The sequence below is a fragment of the Lactuca saligna genome, chromosome 3 (genome assembly GCF_052625555.1).
Source record: "Lactuca saligna cultivar CGN05327 chromosome 3, ASM5262555v1, whole genome shotgun sequence".
NCBI lineage: Eukaryota > Viridiplantae > Streptophyta > Magnoliopsida > Asterales > Asteraceae > Lactuca > Lactuca saligna.
This window is the reverse complement of record NC_136419.1, coordinates 113819518-113837829: the sequence shown is the minus strand read 5'-3', so window position 1 is coordinate 113837829 and position 18312 is coordinate 113819518. Positions and strand designations below refer to the sequence as shown.

Below are 18312 nucleotides of genomic sequence, written 5' to 3'. Positions count from 1 at the left end.
TACCAATGTTAAAAAAGGTAGGGAGTGGTAGTGAGAGAAATTTAATAGGTTTTGTTTTGAAAAAAAAAACAACCCCAACCAAACACAGTCAATATTTTCCTTCTCTCTCTTCTCGCTACTACAATTGCGATTCGTCACTAGAAAGTCCCTTAGCGACTCATAGGAGATGGTGTAAATATTGGTAGCGAGTGTTTGGCGAGAGGGATGGCGACTATAGAATCATACTGCAAATTAACAAAAAGTAATGCTCTTAGTTGTAGAAATTGTCCTTCAACTCTTTTAGTTTTTAGTTATAGAAACAGTCCTTCAAGTTGTTTTTTTTTACAAACCATCCAAACACTTATTTCATTTAAAATTTTGGTGTTTTGCTAGCTATTATCATGCATAATTTTCCTTTTTATATATGATATTTTCTACCATGCATCATTTTTTATATATATTAACTATTAGTTGTAGCTTAGCAAACAAAAATAATGCTAACCTAACGATTAGAAAGGTCATTCTTCAGGGTTTTATTACAGTTTTCAACAAAATATAATTTTTTTTCCGAACACTCATCTTTTTGGTTTTTTTCCTCAAACCAAAGTGGAGCTGTTTCATATTGGTTCGACTGTTCGGGTTTTTTTCCCCTGCTTTGTAATTAGTTTTTTTTGCACTAATCTAGTGGTTAATTGATTTTAATATCTAATTCACATCCTTTAAACCTGCTTTAAGTTTTTTTCATACTATATAGTTCTCATGTACTTTTCGACATTGCATCATTGTTTGTTATTTGCGATTAATAAATTTTCCTTATAGTATTAATGGATAAAAATCATTTTAATTTATCTTTAAAATATGACATAAAATTACGACATACATTTTTCTCTGTCGTAAATCATTGATATCTACTATAATAAATAAACTTTTATTTTTTTGCCACATGTTCTATTCTCATTCATTTGGACACATGACATTTTCTAAAATTTTTAAAATTTTTATTTTTCACTTGTTATTTTATTGTATTTTTTATTTTATTGAATTAAAATTGCACATTTAATGTGTAAGGTAATATATATGTAAAATATTTATTAGAAATAGTTTATATATGTAATGTATTCAATACATTAAAGTCTCATTAATAATTCAATTTTTTTTCTTATAAATTCAAACTTTTCAAATTGTTAAAATTTTATATTTTTTTTAATTAAAATCATGTAATACATAGATTTCACACCTAGTTTTACAATATATACATAAATTTTATGTTGTACGCCTTTCTCCTGGTAGTGAAATATGACATGTGATATTTATGGTAAATGGTAGATAAGTGAGATGTATGGATGCTCATTCGGTAATTCAATCAATAATTTTATGTATTGATTCTATATTTTAATAATATCCTTTTATCTTTCCAAATTCTTAAGTTGCTATATTGTTTGAATTTCCAAGTCAGCCTTTGACATAAAATAAACGACAAATTAATGATTTACCGTGGCCAGATATATTCTATGTAAGCGACGTTGAACTTGAAACATAATAAAACCAAAATTCATAATAAAACCAAAATTCATCTATATACATTCTACGTTCATTAAATGAAAAGTCAAAATGTCAAATGGATAGAAACCAACAAAACAAGAATGCCAATGATCGATCAGTCGTCTTCGCCATTGCTATGAGTCATTAGAGTTAGGATTCGCCGGACTAAAGAGTAACTCTACAAGGAACTCAGAACCAGCAATCAACTTGCCTTTATTTCCAACTTTATCTAATTCTGTAATGGAAAACTGAAAAAAAAAATCAAAAAGCTAAAATTAGAATTTCATCATATATTTACATCCAACATTCGAACTTAACAAGACCAAATGAACTACCTTCATCGAGTCATTTTCAATGAATGTGGTATTAAAGCAAGCATAAAAGAGACGACCTCCAATGTTCTTCTGGTAGAATATCACACAAACATCTCCTGTAACCTGTCAAACCGTTATACAATGTCAATGTTTATAGAAAAACTTTGATTTTCAGATAACGGAGGTTTACTTGAATTAGTAATCATACCTGTACTGTTTTTTCATTAAAGTAGTGGTCAAGAGAGTTACGTGGCTCTTCTTCCTCGATCTCCGAGTTCCCAAAACCACCATTCCTACTTTTTCTACAGAAATTCCGGTAACGAACCGCTGGTGAACGATATCGCTGTCCAGCAACCTCTTGCATTTCTGATACAACAAAGAAGACCGATTCTATGGTTTTGGTGTCGAAAAGTCGAATCCGCTTGATCACTTTGCTACATGGTTTTGGAAGGTTGACCTCTGGTAAGCAGCCATCGGAAAAGGTTAGAGATTTATGCCAGTAGTTAACGTAGCGTCGTTGGCTTGGAATCATCACCTGCATATATTTTCATATTGAATTTGTTTACACGTTCTTTTTAAGATTTTCGTCGTCATAAATGGAAGAAAATTTGAAAAACGAAAACTTACTTGAAGATATTTTGTTGTCCTTTTATCCGCATAAACCTGATGACACTCTTCTGCTAATATGCCGGCGTAAACTAAGTAAGAAGATACCATCAACGCTATCCGACCTTTACCATCCTGTTGATTTTTCAAAAATATTTAGTTTTTATAACAATAAACAATTTACATAAGTATGAAAATTTTCACAAAATTATAAAATTTGCATGTTTACCATGCAGTGAACGAAGACAATATTCTTTGCGTCACTCGAAAGCCATGAATGGACACTTTCACAGAATTCCTGGATCATTTGGAGTGATGGGGCATGATTATCATCCAATGGGAATCTTTCCACAAGATCGTTAAAATGGGATGGATCATAAGCTTGCTCCGTAGACAAGTTATACACCTACAAGAGTGAACAATTAATGTGAGAAAACAGTTATTTGATTTCTTACCAATTTAATACAAAACGTTTTTGCCGATTTATACAAATTGGTAAATAATTATTATGGCTTTATAGATTGGGATTGGTAAAAACTTTGTAAATTCGTTGCTTAAAATTGACATTACCACTGTTCATTCCATTGTCATGGAAATGGCTGTTGGTTATGTCCGAATGGACCATATTTTTTTTTCGCCGTGGAATCGGATGAAAAATGTTAATATAATCCATTTCCATTTGTAGATTTTTTAATAAAACAAAACTTTTTTAGGAAGTTCTAAATAATAATCAAATTATAATATTCTTTAGAAAATAACGAGCACCTATTTTCTTTGTTATGATCTTTTTTGGATTTTAAAATATTACAAATTTACATATTATATAAAGTTACATTTGAATTTTTATCCAATTGATATAGGTCAATAAAACATAATTACCATAGAATATAAAAACTTATAGTATTATATATGTTACCTTGTAGTGTAGAGGATGTCTGTTTTCCAAAATTTCCTTGACCTGTGTCATAGGATTTTGATACATGGATCTCATTAGCTCCGAAGGAAATGACAATGCTATTATGCGATCAGTGATGTAAGAAATATCGAGCTCACAACGACCACCACCAACCAACTCCATCCTTCTATTCTTTTCAAATCCAAAACATTTTGGTATGAGTGTTGCTACTTTCCAACCCATTTTTGTTGCTAAAAAATAGTACTAAACTATCTGCAAATATCAAAATGTAGCAGTTAAAAATCAAGATAATACAGCAATCAACACTACACATTTGATTTAAAAAGTCTACACCGCGTACTTAAAAAGCAAAATATTTCAAGGTTAACGTATAAATTTAAATCTTATTCTAAAGGATGCTACTAATTAATATGTGAATATATCTTACAATCTCTTTAACTATGGCTTTCTAATTGAATGTTTGTGATCAGAGAGGATGGATACAATAACCGTAGAACCACTAAAAGTTAACGAAAATATTTATTTAAGACACTTCGTGGAAGTAAACAAGCTTTACACATGTTTGCAAACAATAATCGTGGCAGAATATGCAATCGTAATTGCATAATAGTTCTATTGGACACATTCTTGGAAAAAGATAAACACAGAACAAGAGATTCAAAATTGTCGTATAACAAATAGTAAACTATCTGCAAATTATATATTAGTTAAATTTCAACATAATACAACAACCAAACCTAAACATTCGATACACGATATACTTTGCAAACGAATTAGTATGTAATATGGATTGTTGTACAAAAAACTAATTACTTCTGTTACATTATATACATATATAATTAAAAAAAGTATATAGATGTTTTTCTCTTTTCGGTATATTAATTTACATTGACCCGTTTGATTATTAACTTCAACTCAATGGCAAAAATCTTCAATATATTGTTTATAAAATATTTATGTTTACTGTTGGTAGGGTTTTCGTTGTATATCCTTTTATTGTACATTCGAAATGCGTAAAGAAAACATAAACAATTGAATATTTGATGTCGAACGATTACCACTTACTGATACTGAAACTTGAACCGTTCTCTGTGTTTTCTCTCTGATGTTGGCTTTCGGATATTTGTGTGACAAGAGGATCAATATATATATAGGCTATTTAATTTGGAGTACATGTCAGATTAGGATTCTTTTTGTATTTATAATTTATCTCTTAATATATTTTATTTGATCTCTTAACACTAGTTGTACATTTTCTAATACTTTCACACTTCTATGTAGATATAATTTATTTTGTTACCGTTTTTTATAATTTACAACAAACACAAACAAAGAGTAATCAACAAGAAATTATAATTTATCCGTTTGTGTGAGACATTTCAGGGGATTTGAAAGAATTTGGAATTAATATCCAATAAAACCCTCCGTTTGTTGAAAACTAAAACAGTTTTATTATTAATAATTAATAAAGTTTATAATGTAATTTCATATGAATATAGTTTTTTAGGTCTTAAAGCGGCATAAGCTTTACAAGAAAACACTTACCTTTTTTTTTTAAAACCAAATGTAATTTAGTCCAAAACTACTCCTTATAATTCCAGATTTGAACCCTCTACTATTGTAATTTACATTGGCTGTATAGTTTGGTTCGTGTATTTTGATTTATTCCAAAAAAAAGTTGAATGTAGTTCCCAAAAGACTCATTTAATTTGTTGTGAAATGAAATGATATTAGATTCCATTAAGATTTGTCTTTATTGTATTTCTATGAGAAATTTCTTATAACTAATTATTATTTATTATTGCCCATTCAATATTTTTTGTTTGGAAGCGGTCAAGAATTTTATAAATGTACCCATGCTAGCAAGAAACTAGACGAAGACCAAGGAATTACAGACAATTACATATCAAGAAAAAGAAAAAGTGGATACATTCCAGCTCTTCCAACTACAAATTCCGTTTTTACCCCTACATATGATCCATAGATAAACTAATGACTTAATGTTCTCGACCGCTTGAGCAGGGAAACATACAGATCTTTGAAATAGTTTGTTGTTCCATGATTTCTAGAGAACCCATAACATTCCATAACAAATTGCAGTGAGTCTTTTCCTGCGATTTACACAGTTTTACCCATTTAGAAGTAAAGTCAATGAACTCATTCACTGTGTTTACTGCCATATCATTGATCCCACATCAGTTGAGGATTTTTCTCCGAACCATACTCGCAAACGAACAGTTGATGAGTATATGATCTGCATCTTCCTGCTGATTTACACACAAATCACAGAACATGAAATCAATAGGAATGTTTCTACTAATAAGGGCTATAGCACAAGGTATACGACCCTGCACTGCTCTCCAAATGAAGCCCAACACCTTTATGGGAACTAACTTACACCAGCTGATCAAATTTTGAGAAAAAATACTAGCATGTTTGTGTTCAATTAAATGCTTGAGGATCAAAACTCTATAAATTCCATCAGGAGCGATAGAGCAATGTGTATAATCCGATCTAGGGTACAGCTGAACAGATCCAACATCCTGAATAAGACTCATTAGATGGTTATGTAACCCACGATTTGATGGGTTAGACTTCCAACACCAACTGAACAAACCATTTTCATTGATTCTGTCCTTCACCACACATCTCTTTTGAGCCTCTAGATCATGAAGAGTTGGGTATACCTTTTTTAATTCTAAGGATCCAATCCAAATATCGTTACAAAATTGGGTGTTATCCCCAGATTTGACGCATTGTGTAACACCCATAAATTCAAGCCAATTTAAAACTTTTTCAAAACATATTTAAATCATTTAACATTCATCATGGTTCTCAAAATAATAAACATCAGAGTATCCCAATATCAAATCATAAAAACATAATGACAGGAGGAGCGGTACGATCATGCTTTGGCCTTTCCCCGATAGCTGGAAGTACCTGAAACAGGAATCAATAGATGTAAGCTTAAGGACTTAGTGAGTTACCCCCAAAATGCAACCGCCTTAAAGATATAGCCATATCATATAAACATATAAGCAGACAAATACCAAACAACATGCATAATGAGCCACCAGTCTGACTGGACCGAATCCCGGTCCTCAGTCTATCCGGACCGCTCTTTGAGCCCTCGGCACATCTGGATCGCCCTCCTAAGGGCCTTTGTAACATTCAGATTTCCAGGTATGATAAAATGAGTATTTATTTTCGAAGTTATGAGGAGTGACTAGACGAGTTGGCGCATTAACTTGTCGAGTAGGATCGCAGCTTGGTGACGTGGAAAATGAATGGACTCGACGAGTCGGCAAGCTGACTCGTCGAGTCAGCGCTGTTAACATAAACCCTAATTCTCTCGGGCCTAGGCCTATTTAAAGGAACTTATAGCCTCCTTGGTCCTGTCCCATCAGTTTCTTCGTCCCTTGAGAGAAATCCTAGAGTTATTTGTGAGCTAAAGAGGAGAGATAGGCTAATTAGAGGTCATTTCTTTAAGAAGAAGGTCAAGGGTGTTGCAAGAATCTCAAAGGAGAGTTGGTGGATCAGTTTCATCTTCATTTCAAGCTTCAGATCTGGTACAAACTCTTGCATCCCTTGTGTTTGAATAGATTTCCTTTGGTGGTTAAGTTAGGGCTTATATCACCTTATTGATGGGGTTTTGGGTGCATCCAAACCCTCTTTCGAGTTATTTTGTAGATCTGGACCTTATGAGGTCTAGAGAACCTGAAAGTAGGCTGCCATGAAGGAGTAACCTTGGAGCTTTGAAACTATGATACTTCAATGGAGTCATAATGATGTATAGAGAAAAATACACCATGCATGAGCCTCAAGTTCAGACCTTTACATGACTTTTGGGTGCTAGAAGGCCAGATCTATAAGTTAGAGAATCATATCTGACCTCAGAAGGCCGAACGAGTGTTGCCATGGAAGAAATTCGCCGAGTCCATAAAGGAACTCGACGAGTCGAATCGGGTTTCCCCGCGATTCATGACCAGAGGAAACCAGCAAGTGGAAGGTTCACACGACGAGTCGAGTGAGGCTTTAGAAGGATCCAGAGGACACGCTTGGACTCACCGAGTCACCCACGTGCACTCGATGAGTCTGGTCAAAGTTTGACCATTAACTAGAGTTGACTTCAGTTGAGCTTGGGGTTTTGGTCAAGCTGATTCAAGAGAGGTCAGCGAGGGGTAGAATGGTCTTCTATCCATTATTAGAGATGAGAACATGAGAGGATTTTGATTACAGATGTTATCCTATTGATAGGAGGAGGCTAGGTCGGGATATTCGAGCACGAGAGTTTATCCGACTTCATACGAGGTGAGTCTTCTCACTATACTTTACCTAGAGTGGTAATTACGTGTGACCGGAAGGTCTTATGTGCTATAAGTAGAATGCGATGTATGCTGTTATATGATATGTATGTGCTATGTTATGTTATGAGTAGTATGGTATGGACTAGAAGGTCATTATGATATGGACCGGAAGGTCTACAGTGTATGGACCGCATGTCACACCCCAAAACCATGATCGGCGGAAACGTTCTGGGGCGGAAGACATCATGTTCAGTATCACAACAATGCAAAGTAGTAAACAAGCAACAACATCATCCATTGCATTAATAGTATAATTTCATACAACTGTGTTCCGTCAAGTTATATAAACACCAAAAATACATATCAAAATAAAGACGAGTCTTGTCTGTGCTCCATCTTCTCAAAACCTGGCACCGGTATCTGTGTGTTGGTGACCTGAGAATACAAGTTATTTTGAAAGAGAGGATTAACTTTAAAGCTAGTGAGATCATAAGTATATTAGTGTCTGTATTTTGTATGAAAGTATTTGTAAGATGTTTTGAACTATCCTATATTACCCTATGTTTCCTATTAAATGTAGTCTTCTACCAAGACATCTAGTGTCTGTGTGTGTGTCTATTGTAAGAGTGTGTATTTTCCTAAATCTGACTATCATTTATTAAAATATAGTTTTCGCATTTCTGTATATCGTGTGAAAATCACAAGGTGAATGCACTGGGAAAATGAAATAGTATTGTAGTATTGTAACAAGTAACTACCACTGTACTAACTACCTTAAACTAATCATAATTTAAAGTACCATGTGATCGCCCTATATCCTGCTACCGATTATAGTACGCGACAATGTAAGATGCCGGAAGAAAATGACATTTGGCACCCATAGACTTGTAAGTCTTACTGTAGCTAGCAGCGAGGTGTAGGATAGTCAATCCAGTATAGATATACGCAAACTCATACGCTCCCTAATTAAGGAGATTATGAATACATGAATGGCCATGGTAGGTAGTGCTATGCCTCGGAACGTGGCTCACATAACTGCAAAACTGCATATGTAATGAATGTGCTAGCTGTAATGTATGTTCTCCCTCTATCTAGCATGTATTGTAATGTACTGTGCATGCTAGCTGTATTGTATGTTATCTCTCTATCTAGCAAGTATTGAAATGTACTGTGTGTACTAACTATATTGTGTGTTCTCTCTATCTAGCAATTATTGACTCATGAATGAACTGACACTTTGTATGATTCTTTGTTCTAGTAATAGTATTAGTAACTTCCTAAACTACGCTTATCGTAGTTTACTAGTAATATAACTTGTACGTATGAACATGAATGTATACCCTTGCTACCCAAGGGTATTAAATTGACTGATAAAACTTTTATGTCTATATATGTATACATAATATATAACTAATATTTAGACGACCTTCGGACGATTAACCGATGCCCTAAAGCCACATCCCAAAGAGGAAAATAAGATAAAGCGAGCTAGTCTTCCTAAGTCCTTTAAACATTTATTATATAACTATACATACATAGGCATGAATTTGACAATATAAAAGTATAAAAAGAGTTAAGTAAAAGTATTTGACAAGCAGAAGAGTTTGTAAAATAGTTTGAAGCAAAACAGTTTGATAACACAGTTTGAAAAGTAAGAAAACCACTTGTTTGGTAGTTATTAATCACATGTGATTGATATAATAACTATAATTGTTCAACTTGTATCCCCCCATAAAAGCATTTAAAAACATTTAAAAGGTCAATTTAAGGAGTATGAACTCACCTGTAGTGAGTGGTTTGGATGAACTGATGATATAGGATTGCTATGTGTCAAGTGAAGTATTGAGCACACACAAGGGTCCTAGTTAACATATAATATCACATATATGTATCCAATTAGTCTTTAAACAACTAATCAACAAATTTAAGACATCCTAGGACATGCTAAACACCTTATATAAGTGTTATAAGTCCCAAGGATTGCATCTAAGTGTTGTAGGATATTGCTATTGAGTTTAGGGTTCAAGGGAACCCCTTTATATGAGTTTACGGTTTTGTGACCATAACTCATTGAGTTTACGGTCATAAACTCATGCTTCTTTGACCATGTGTTGTTTTGAATCTCTACAAGTCCTTAGAAGCATTTCCAATTAAAGTATACGCCTATGGAAGGGATTAGGGCACCATTTCATTCCTAAATGGAGTTTACGGTCCTTAGACCATTTTCCTTTGGGTTTACGGTCGTAAACCCCTATGATTAATGGTCTTTTGATGTTTTCAAGTGCTAAGCTCAACAAGGAAAGGATCTATGCTAATTTCTAAGGCTTAGAAGGGACTAGGGCACACTTTGGCACCCTTTTTAGGGTTTATGGTTCAAGAACATCTTGAACTGTAAACACTTTTGATCCTTGGTTTCTTGGATTTTTTCTTGATGTTTAGAAGTGTAACAAGCCTAAAGATACTCTAGGATACAAGTACTTACAATATAGAGGCTTGAAAAGATGCTAAAAGTCCAAGAACACTAGTGTGTGTTCTTGGTGCTCTTGGTGAAACTTGAAGATCTAACCTTTTGGAAATATTTCACGGATAGAAGTGTGTTAGATCACTAGATTAAGTAATATATCAACTTAATAGGGCTAGAAACACTTACTAGTTGAAGATCTTTGAAGAAAAGTCGAAGATACTTGAGAGAGAATTGAGATTTGGATCTTGATTTTGTGAAAAAGGGTAAATAATGACTAAGTGTCACTTATATATCCCCATTCAAGGGTTTATGTAACGCTCTAAAAATTTGAACCAATTTAAACTTTTCGAAAACAACCTAGTTTCATAATGTTATTACAAAAAGGTTTTCAATACAATTATTATCAGAGTCTTCCCAGAACCACATCATAAAACAAAATCATGAGGAGCGGTGCGATCACGCCTTTACCTTGCCACGGTCTCCTGAAGAACCTGAAAAACATTAAACCACAACTGTAAGCCCGAAAGCTTAGTGAGATACCCTCAAAATACCAACCACATATACCATACACGCACAACATGCCATATCATAACAGAACACAGAACAACCATGCACTTCACGTCTTACTGTGTGACTGGTCCGCCGCACCGGCCTTTAGTCCACCTGGTCCACCCTCCGAGTCTAGCCATACATATCGAGTCTACAGTGTGATTGGTCCGCCCGCACCGAGCCTTTAATCCACCCGGTCCACTCTCTGAGTCTACAGTATGACTTGTCTGCCCGAACTGGGCCTTCAGTCGGCCTGGTCCAATCTCTGAGCCTCGACACGTCTGGTCCACCCTCTTGGGGCCTACAGCCTATCCGGACCACTCGTTGGGCCTTCGGGACAACCGGTCCGCCCTGGGTATGTTGGCCTACAACACAAAGCAGGACCCGCCTCCACCCAACCCCAGTCCAACAACCATGTGCACATAAACATTCAATCATATAACAATTCACATTCAATAAAGCCGATCTAGCAGATCACATAACATAACATCATCCTAACTAGGATACCGACCTAACCGATCACTAGCATAGCATCATCCTATATACCAGGATACCGACCTTAACTAGGTCTTTATTATAATACCATCCTAACTGCCAGGATGCAAACGTAGCAAAGCAATAACATAACAACGATACCCAGATCACAATCCGATAAAGGGTCGGCCTTGGTGCCTTAGACCCTATTGATATAGTGAGGATAACTCACCTCGCAACTGCCGACTGAAAGATAAGACCAAGATGCTCCGACCACTGATACGATCTCCACCACTAGCTAACACCAACACTGAACTCAAAAAAATGCCAATAATTACCAAAATGTCCCTGGAAGTCAACTGGTCAACCCTTGGTCAAAGTCAAAGTTAAAGTCAACCTCCTAGCTGACTCTACTTGCTGAGTCAACCTGAAGACTCATCGAGTCCCCATGCTCACAACTTCCCCAATCCGCGACTCAACTCGTCGAGTCACCCCGAGACTCGCTGAGTCTCACAACTCTGAGTCCCCTCACACTCAACTCACCGAGTCCTCCCTTGACTCGCCGATTCATGGCTCAACCAGAAGAAGTTTAGGACCTCACGACCAAACTCGCCGAGTCCAAGGCTATCTTCAACCAACTCGCCGAGTTGTTCTTCCAACTTGCCAAGTTGTTCTTCCAACTCGCCGAGTTCCTGCCCATCTTCATGCAACTCGACGAGTACGCCTTTGTGACTCGCCGAGTACCCCTAGATCTTAATCCATACAGAGGCTTTCCAGGCCATGCAGATGATCCAAACCATAGATCTACACTTCTACAACCCATCCGTCACGTAAAGTGTCAAATGTTACGTGAATCCAAGTAGATCTAAGCATTTTACACTCTAGAGCTAGTGTTTGGGACAAAAGGACTTCACCCACAACTCTTGCGCATAGACTTTATGGCTTTCTAGATTAATAACAACCTAGATCTGAGGTAGCAACCTCAGATCTTACACAAAACTTGAGATGGACCTCATTTATGCCCCCAAAACCCCCACAAATGATAGATCTAGATGCACAAAAGCTCAATCAGCAGATTATTACCTCAAATGAAAGCTCCAACTGAAGAATAAGCTGAATCTCTGCAAAGCCCCTTGCTCTAACCTTCTTGCTCTTCGATTTCTCCCTAAGATTCCATCCACAAAGGCTCCAATCTCTCACAAGGAAAGCTCAAAAGAATCTAGGGCTTCTGGAACTCAATGGGAAGGTAAAGAGGTTGGGGATAGGACATCATGTTCTTTATATAGGGCACAACCCCCGAATTAGGGTTTTCTCCACTCAGCACCAACTCGCCGGGTCCAACCACCGACTCGCCGAGTTGGCCACTAAGCACGCAACCAGAATCGCGACCCTACTCGCCGAGTCCACCCATGGACTCGCCGAGTTGCCATTTTACATTTACACTTTGAACCCTGAACTTGCACTCCTGAAGTCGGGATGTTACAATTCTCCCCCACTTAAATTAGGCTTCGTCCTCGAAGCTTGCGGAAACTCAACTCCAGAACTACTCCCGCAATGCACCACCTGGCATTAACCAGACCAGGTTCCTCAAGACACAACCACCGAAACCCAAAACCCAAGTATCCCCTTCTTGCGGTGTTCTGACCACCGCTTCAAGTCGGCCACTGGCCTCATCCTCTGATAACCACACTTATCAACTGAGTACCACTCCATGATACTTCACTCGCTCCAAATCACAACAACCACTTGACTCATACGAGCTAGTGATAATCCTGAACCACCGGAATCCCGATCTGAGTCCAACTTTATCCACTCCATGCTGACAGGATGACACATCCCTCAGTCTTAGAGCAACTCCCATGAGTTCTCCTCCACAGTCTCATACCCATGTTGAACTGGTTCTAGTATCCTCGGGTTGGGAATACCCGACACTGACGACACATCCAAACATCCCCCAGGATGAACTACTACTACATACACAATTCCTTGATCAAAATCGAGCTGGAAATCCAAGACTCCATCCCTGCATCCCTTCCAAGCTTCTTGGCTCTACACCCTCGGAATTCCTTCCGTGACCTCAGCAGACATCCAATCCGGATGTGATTCCATACCACTGTCGCAAACCCGCTGATCAATGATCATAATTGGAACACCCCAATCATAACTCCGCACTTCTGCTTTCACTTTCGTGAAGTTACGCTCCTTCTCGGAGCTACATTCTTTTCCCTTTCCTTACCAAGGAAAACCACTTGGCTGCCTTGACACTACCACAAGTGCCATAGTGCTCACCCAATACTACACCATTTCCTTATAGCATAACCTCTATCCCACGCATCACACATACTCTGAATCCGCTCGCACGGACTCTCGAGTCCATGCACTACCTCCATTAATCGTGATCAATATCCGGGGCCAGACCTTCTGATGTTATCACGTCGCGACATACTCATTCCATATCCTCATACAGGTCTATCAACACATGAAGAGTCTTCAACATGACTGGACCGCCTTACCAGTCCTTCAGCCCATCCGGACCACTCTCAGAACCTTAAACAGGTATGGACCCCCCTCCAGGGCCTTCAGCCTGTCTGGACCGTTCTCCGAGCATTCGACCTGACTGGTACGCCCACCGGCCTTCAGTCTATCCGGACCGCTCATCTAGCATTCATCATCTCGCGCTGTCCCTCCTGAAAACTCTCCCATACATACTGTTCTAGCCCTCTAGGGGTTCCGAACTCTATCTCCACCCTACATACTCAAACCCGGCCTGATCCCAGGCCTTCCACAATCAATCACCCTTGGTCTACATTCCGCCCCGCTGGTCTGACACTTGCTCATACCAGCCTACGCTCGCTTGACAGAACCACTGTTGAATCCCAACAGCTAAACAACCTCACATGCTTATCAATCTTCCGGAGAATTCTCCAATTCTCCCCCACTTAGAGCACTGACTATCAAACACCGGTTGCCATCACCGACCTCGCTCGACAACCCTACACAACACAAACCCTTACATGTGAACTGATTCCCACCAGAAAGAGCAAACATCACAAATTTACATAACAACATTGATCAACCCATGCTCGAAAGAAACTCGATATTCAGCTAACCACTCCTTAGACTACAAATGCTACCCGACATTCTGACCAAAAGCCAGATTCCCACTAATAATCCTCATGAATGACAACCAACAAAATTTCCAACACCAAACCCATAACCATACCACAACCCTCAAGAAACAACGAATACGATACCAAAAATCACACAGCGAGACTAGCAAATAAACAATGCTCCACAATAATCACCAAATAACAAGACATCAAGAAAGAAATGTTGGATATAGTGTCTAAGTCCATAACTTTATTTGGTATGTACTTTACCCGACCCGACATGGTCCATTTGGGTTGCATGGCACTACAACACTTGGATAGACAAAATGAGAGAAAGTACACTTGTGATTATTAATATATTATAAGTTCTAATATATTAATAATAGTAGTATTTAATTAGTATTGATCAAGTATTAATCTAGTATTAATTTGGTGATCAAAGTGAGACTAATTAAATATATAGGGTTGATTATGACAATCATCAATTCTTTTATGGTGGATTAATGATCCATGGTTTATGGGTTTGGTTATAACTATATGGAGGTCCATGGATAGTCCATGGGAGTTACAAACCCATGGGTCATGAGAAATGAAGAGTCATGACAATTAGGGTTTACACTTGTAACTCCTAATTATGACACACTATAAAAGAAACCTTATAGCATGCAAAATCGGTACTACAGTGTTTCTAGAGAGGGCATAACCGATTTTCAAGTGTAAGAAGTGTTCTCTCATGTTTTTCCAAGTTTTGTGGTGTTGTGTGAAGCATTTGAGGCACAACATTTGGGGTGCTAGGCTCACAAAGTCTTGAAGGAATCCAAGCAACAACAAGGTATGTATTTCTACTAGTTTTTATATTTTATATATTCCCCATGCCATGCTAGTTAGGAAATAACCTTGAAAAAGAAATTTGCATGTATATAGAGAAAACATAGATTCAAGGTTATTAGGGTTGCATGTACACTTAGGAAGTGTTAGAATGCTCAAAACCCATCAGTGGTATCAGAGCCTAGGATTTTTTTCTGTATACTTGATGCAAAACTGCTTAAAAAATCGAAAATTCTGCACTCTGACGACTGGACTCGCCGAGTTCATGGGGAGGACTCGCCGAGTACATGAACAAATTCATCCTACTCGTCGAGTAGGATCTTGCACTCGACGAGTAGGAGCGATCTGGGCAGCTTTTCGTGTTTTGTTGCTGGAAATGGATTAAAATCATTATCTCAATCTGTTTTGGACTTGTAAAATCTGTTTTTCAAAATGATAATGATTATGTTAACCCATTTTACATGGATTTTATCAATTTTCAAGTATTTTATATGTTTATATGATTTCTTGAAATTGCTTGACATGAATTTGTGTTCTTATGAGTTTTTTTTAGAAGATCATAGAAATTATGTGTAACCTCCATTTGTGTTTAATTCACGATCTTAATGGAAATAATGGTGTCCATAACTTGCCCTCATGTTCTGGATAACCAAAAGTTACTTCTTTAAATTGTGATTAAAGAACTAAAGAGGTTTCATAAAATGAAGAGTCTTCATTTTTATGAACCATTAAAACTCATAAGTTACAAATTCAAGAGACTTTGAATAGTTTGAATTCTTGCCCTCAAGTTTTGGAATTTGAAAAGTCTTACACTTTAATTCCAAATTAAACGTTAGATTTTTAAAAAGTTTAAAAATCAACACTTATACTATTATTATAATTTTATTATATAGATATGTATAAGAATATGTTATTCCTACCATTAGTAGGCCTCATTCACGAAACCGGTCTATAATGGGGGGTATACGGTTGTTGCCTTTAAAATGGTGACTTAATGGGTGTCCACTCTCACCCACCGCTTCCTTGATCGGTGGAGGGTTGTTAGCCGAACGGGTAGGATACGACTTTAAATACACATTAAAAGTATAATGAATTATAAAGTAACTATACATTATAAATTCCCAATCTTAGTTACTTTAGGAAAATGTGAAATTGGTGCTAGCCCATAAAATTACACTTTGTACCTTACCAAGTCGTTAGTGGAGCGTGTGTGGTTAACCGGCACACTAACATGGACTAGTAAGGGTGGAAAAAGGTAACTCGACATTATTATAGATCAGTGGAGCGTGTGTGGTTAACCGGCACAGCGATTAGGTAATATTGTTGAGGGTACCAAGTCAATTTGTATGGTTATTCATACCTTGTTTGTGATCCTCGACATCCCAGTCACAAACTTGAGAGGGCACAATCGAGATTCAAACATGCCATTGAAAGTTCAATGTATCTCAAAAGATCTAGGAGTTTTAAATCCAATTAAAACTTAATTATATTTCATTTTTCATGGTGGAAATTGGTAAATCGTCATTTACCTACCTTTAACTATTTTATAATTTGGATTACGGCACCCCTCTTCCAGTTATAAATAGGTTGTTGGATCCTAGCCTTAATATTTCATATTAGGTGTTATATTAAGGACTTTAAATCAACTAACTTGAATTTCTCCCATTATAGATGTCTAGTTTAGACAGCTATGGTCTTCCCAAATTTTTAGGAACAAGCTTCCTAATGAACATGATATCCCAAATGAAATCGAGGTGAAAGATCAATCCCTTTGTTGTGCATTAGTGGGACTGGAAATCATACTTCACTTCCTCCACCTCCTCCACTAGATCTCCCTATCCCACAAGTTTCAAGACCTGATAAGTTCTAAGTCACTCAATCCCTATTGGCAAATAAAGTCTATATGTGCTTAGGTCTTGGAAATTAAGTCCCAGATTGACAAGCTGGGAGAATCGGGTGTCGAAGTCTCGAGGTAGCTGGCTGTTGACTTGGTTCTTCAGTCACTCCCTGATGACAGATCGACCCTTAATGATCTTACCTATTTTCTTGATGATGCTGAATCAACAATGATTTGGGGCATTGGTAATAATAATTTAATTGGAAGATAAACTTCCCAAACTTCCATGGACATTGACAATGGTAACATTGGAAGTCCAGAAAAACTTTCTCTTCCCAATTGAAAGGGATTTGCCATAGTCAACTTGGTTGACCAAATGGTAAAGAGAAAGGCTGAGTCTGTGTACCGTTTCCAAAGAGTCCATATGTTTATGTTCCCAAAGGAGGGGCATTGGTTGCGAAGCTGCCAAATTTACCTAAAAGTCCATAAGGATAGTAAAGTCAAATGTTTGAGTCTACTTCAGGTAAAGTCGATTGTCTAACTCTATTAAGTTTCTATTATGTGATTCTTATTGCATGATGTGACTGTGTCACATGTTGATTTTTTAAGAATCAAAGAAAAGTGAAGAAACTTAAAGGAAGTATATGCTTATTCTGATCGCGAAGAGGGATTTTGATCGCATGGTTCGGTGATCAAAATTTTGAGTTATTACTTAAGAGTTGAGACATATTGCTTAGGAATAGATAACAACAAGGTTTTCATATGGGTTGTAAGGATAATTTTTCCGCAAAGTTTTAAAATAAAGAAAAGTTTTGATTTTATGTATATTAAGTATCCTTACAATGGCATTTGTGAAAAATTGTTGATTATATGTTTCCATTAATAGCAATATTTGAAAATAGATTTGATTCTTTCATTTGTGGTAGTATCATAATTTACCAAATAAGGAAAGATTCTCATCACCCAAGTTTTAGTTAGATAGAAACTTGGAATCATGCAACTTGTATTTGTATGATGAATGAGAAGTTTTCATCTTTGGGAAATTAAGACTAATTCCTTGTTCACATGCACATGTGAGTCAAGTGAAGGACTAAAAGATTGGGTACACTTGGTTGTGTGTTGGTCAGGTCCACCACAAAGGTAGATGAGATTATTCGTTATGATTTACTAAAGTTTAGTAAATATGGTTATGCTTACAAGTTTAAGTGTAATTCTGAAACATTGGAAAAGTTTCAATGAATGGGAGAATGTATAAGAAGAATCAAATAAGGCAGAAAGATAAAAGTTTCTCCAATCTGAAGAGATGGGAGAGTACTTGTGTATTTTGTTTTATGATTATCTTAGTGATTATGAAACCAAATCACAATTGATCCTCTAAGGACACCT

General features: G+C 36.8%; 1 protein-coding gene across 1 annotated transcript; it reads right to left on the bottom strand.

Moving 5' to 3' along the window:
• Positions 1 to 1635: 1635 nt before the first annotated feature.
• Positions 1636 to 3579, bottom strand: LOC145035885 (phosphatidylinositol 3,4,5-trisphosphate 3-phosphatase and protein-tyrosine-phosphatase PTEN1-like). Its single transcript, XM_078984389.1, has 6 exons — positions 3358 to 3579; positions 2671 to 2847; positions 2463 to 2576; positions 2044 to 2370; positions 1857 to 1958; positions 1636 to 1769 (listed from the first exon to the last, which is right to left on the bottom strand). The coding sequence occupies exons 1-6, from the start codon at positions 3577 to 3579 to the stop codon at positions 1656 to 1658; spliced, it is 1056 nt and encodes a 351-aa protein (XP_078840515.1). The 3' UTR covers positions 1636 to 1655.
• Between the last annotated feature and the right edge of the window lie 14733 nt (positions 3580 to 18312).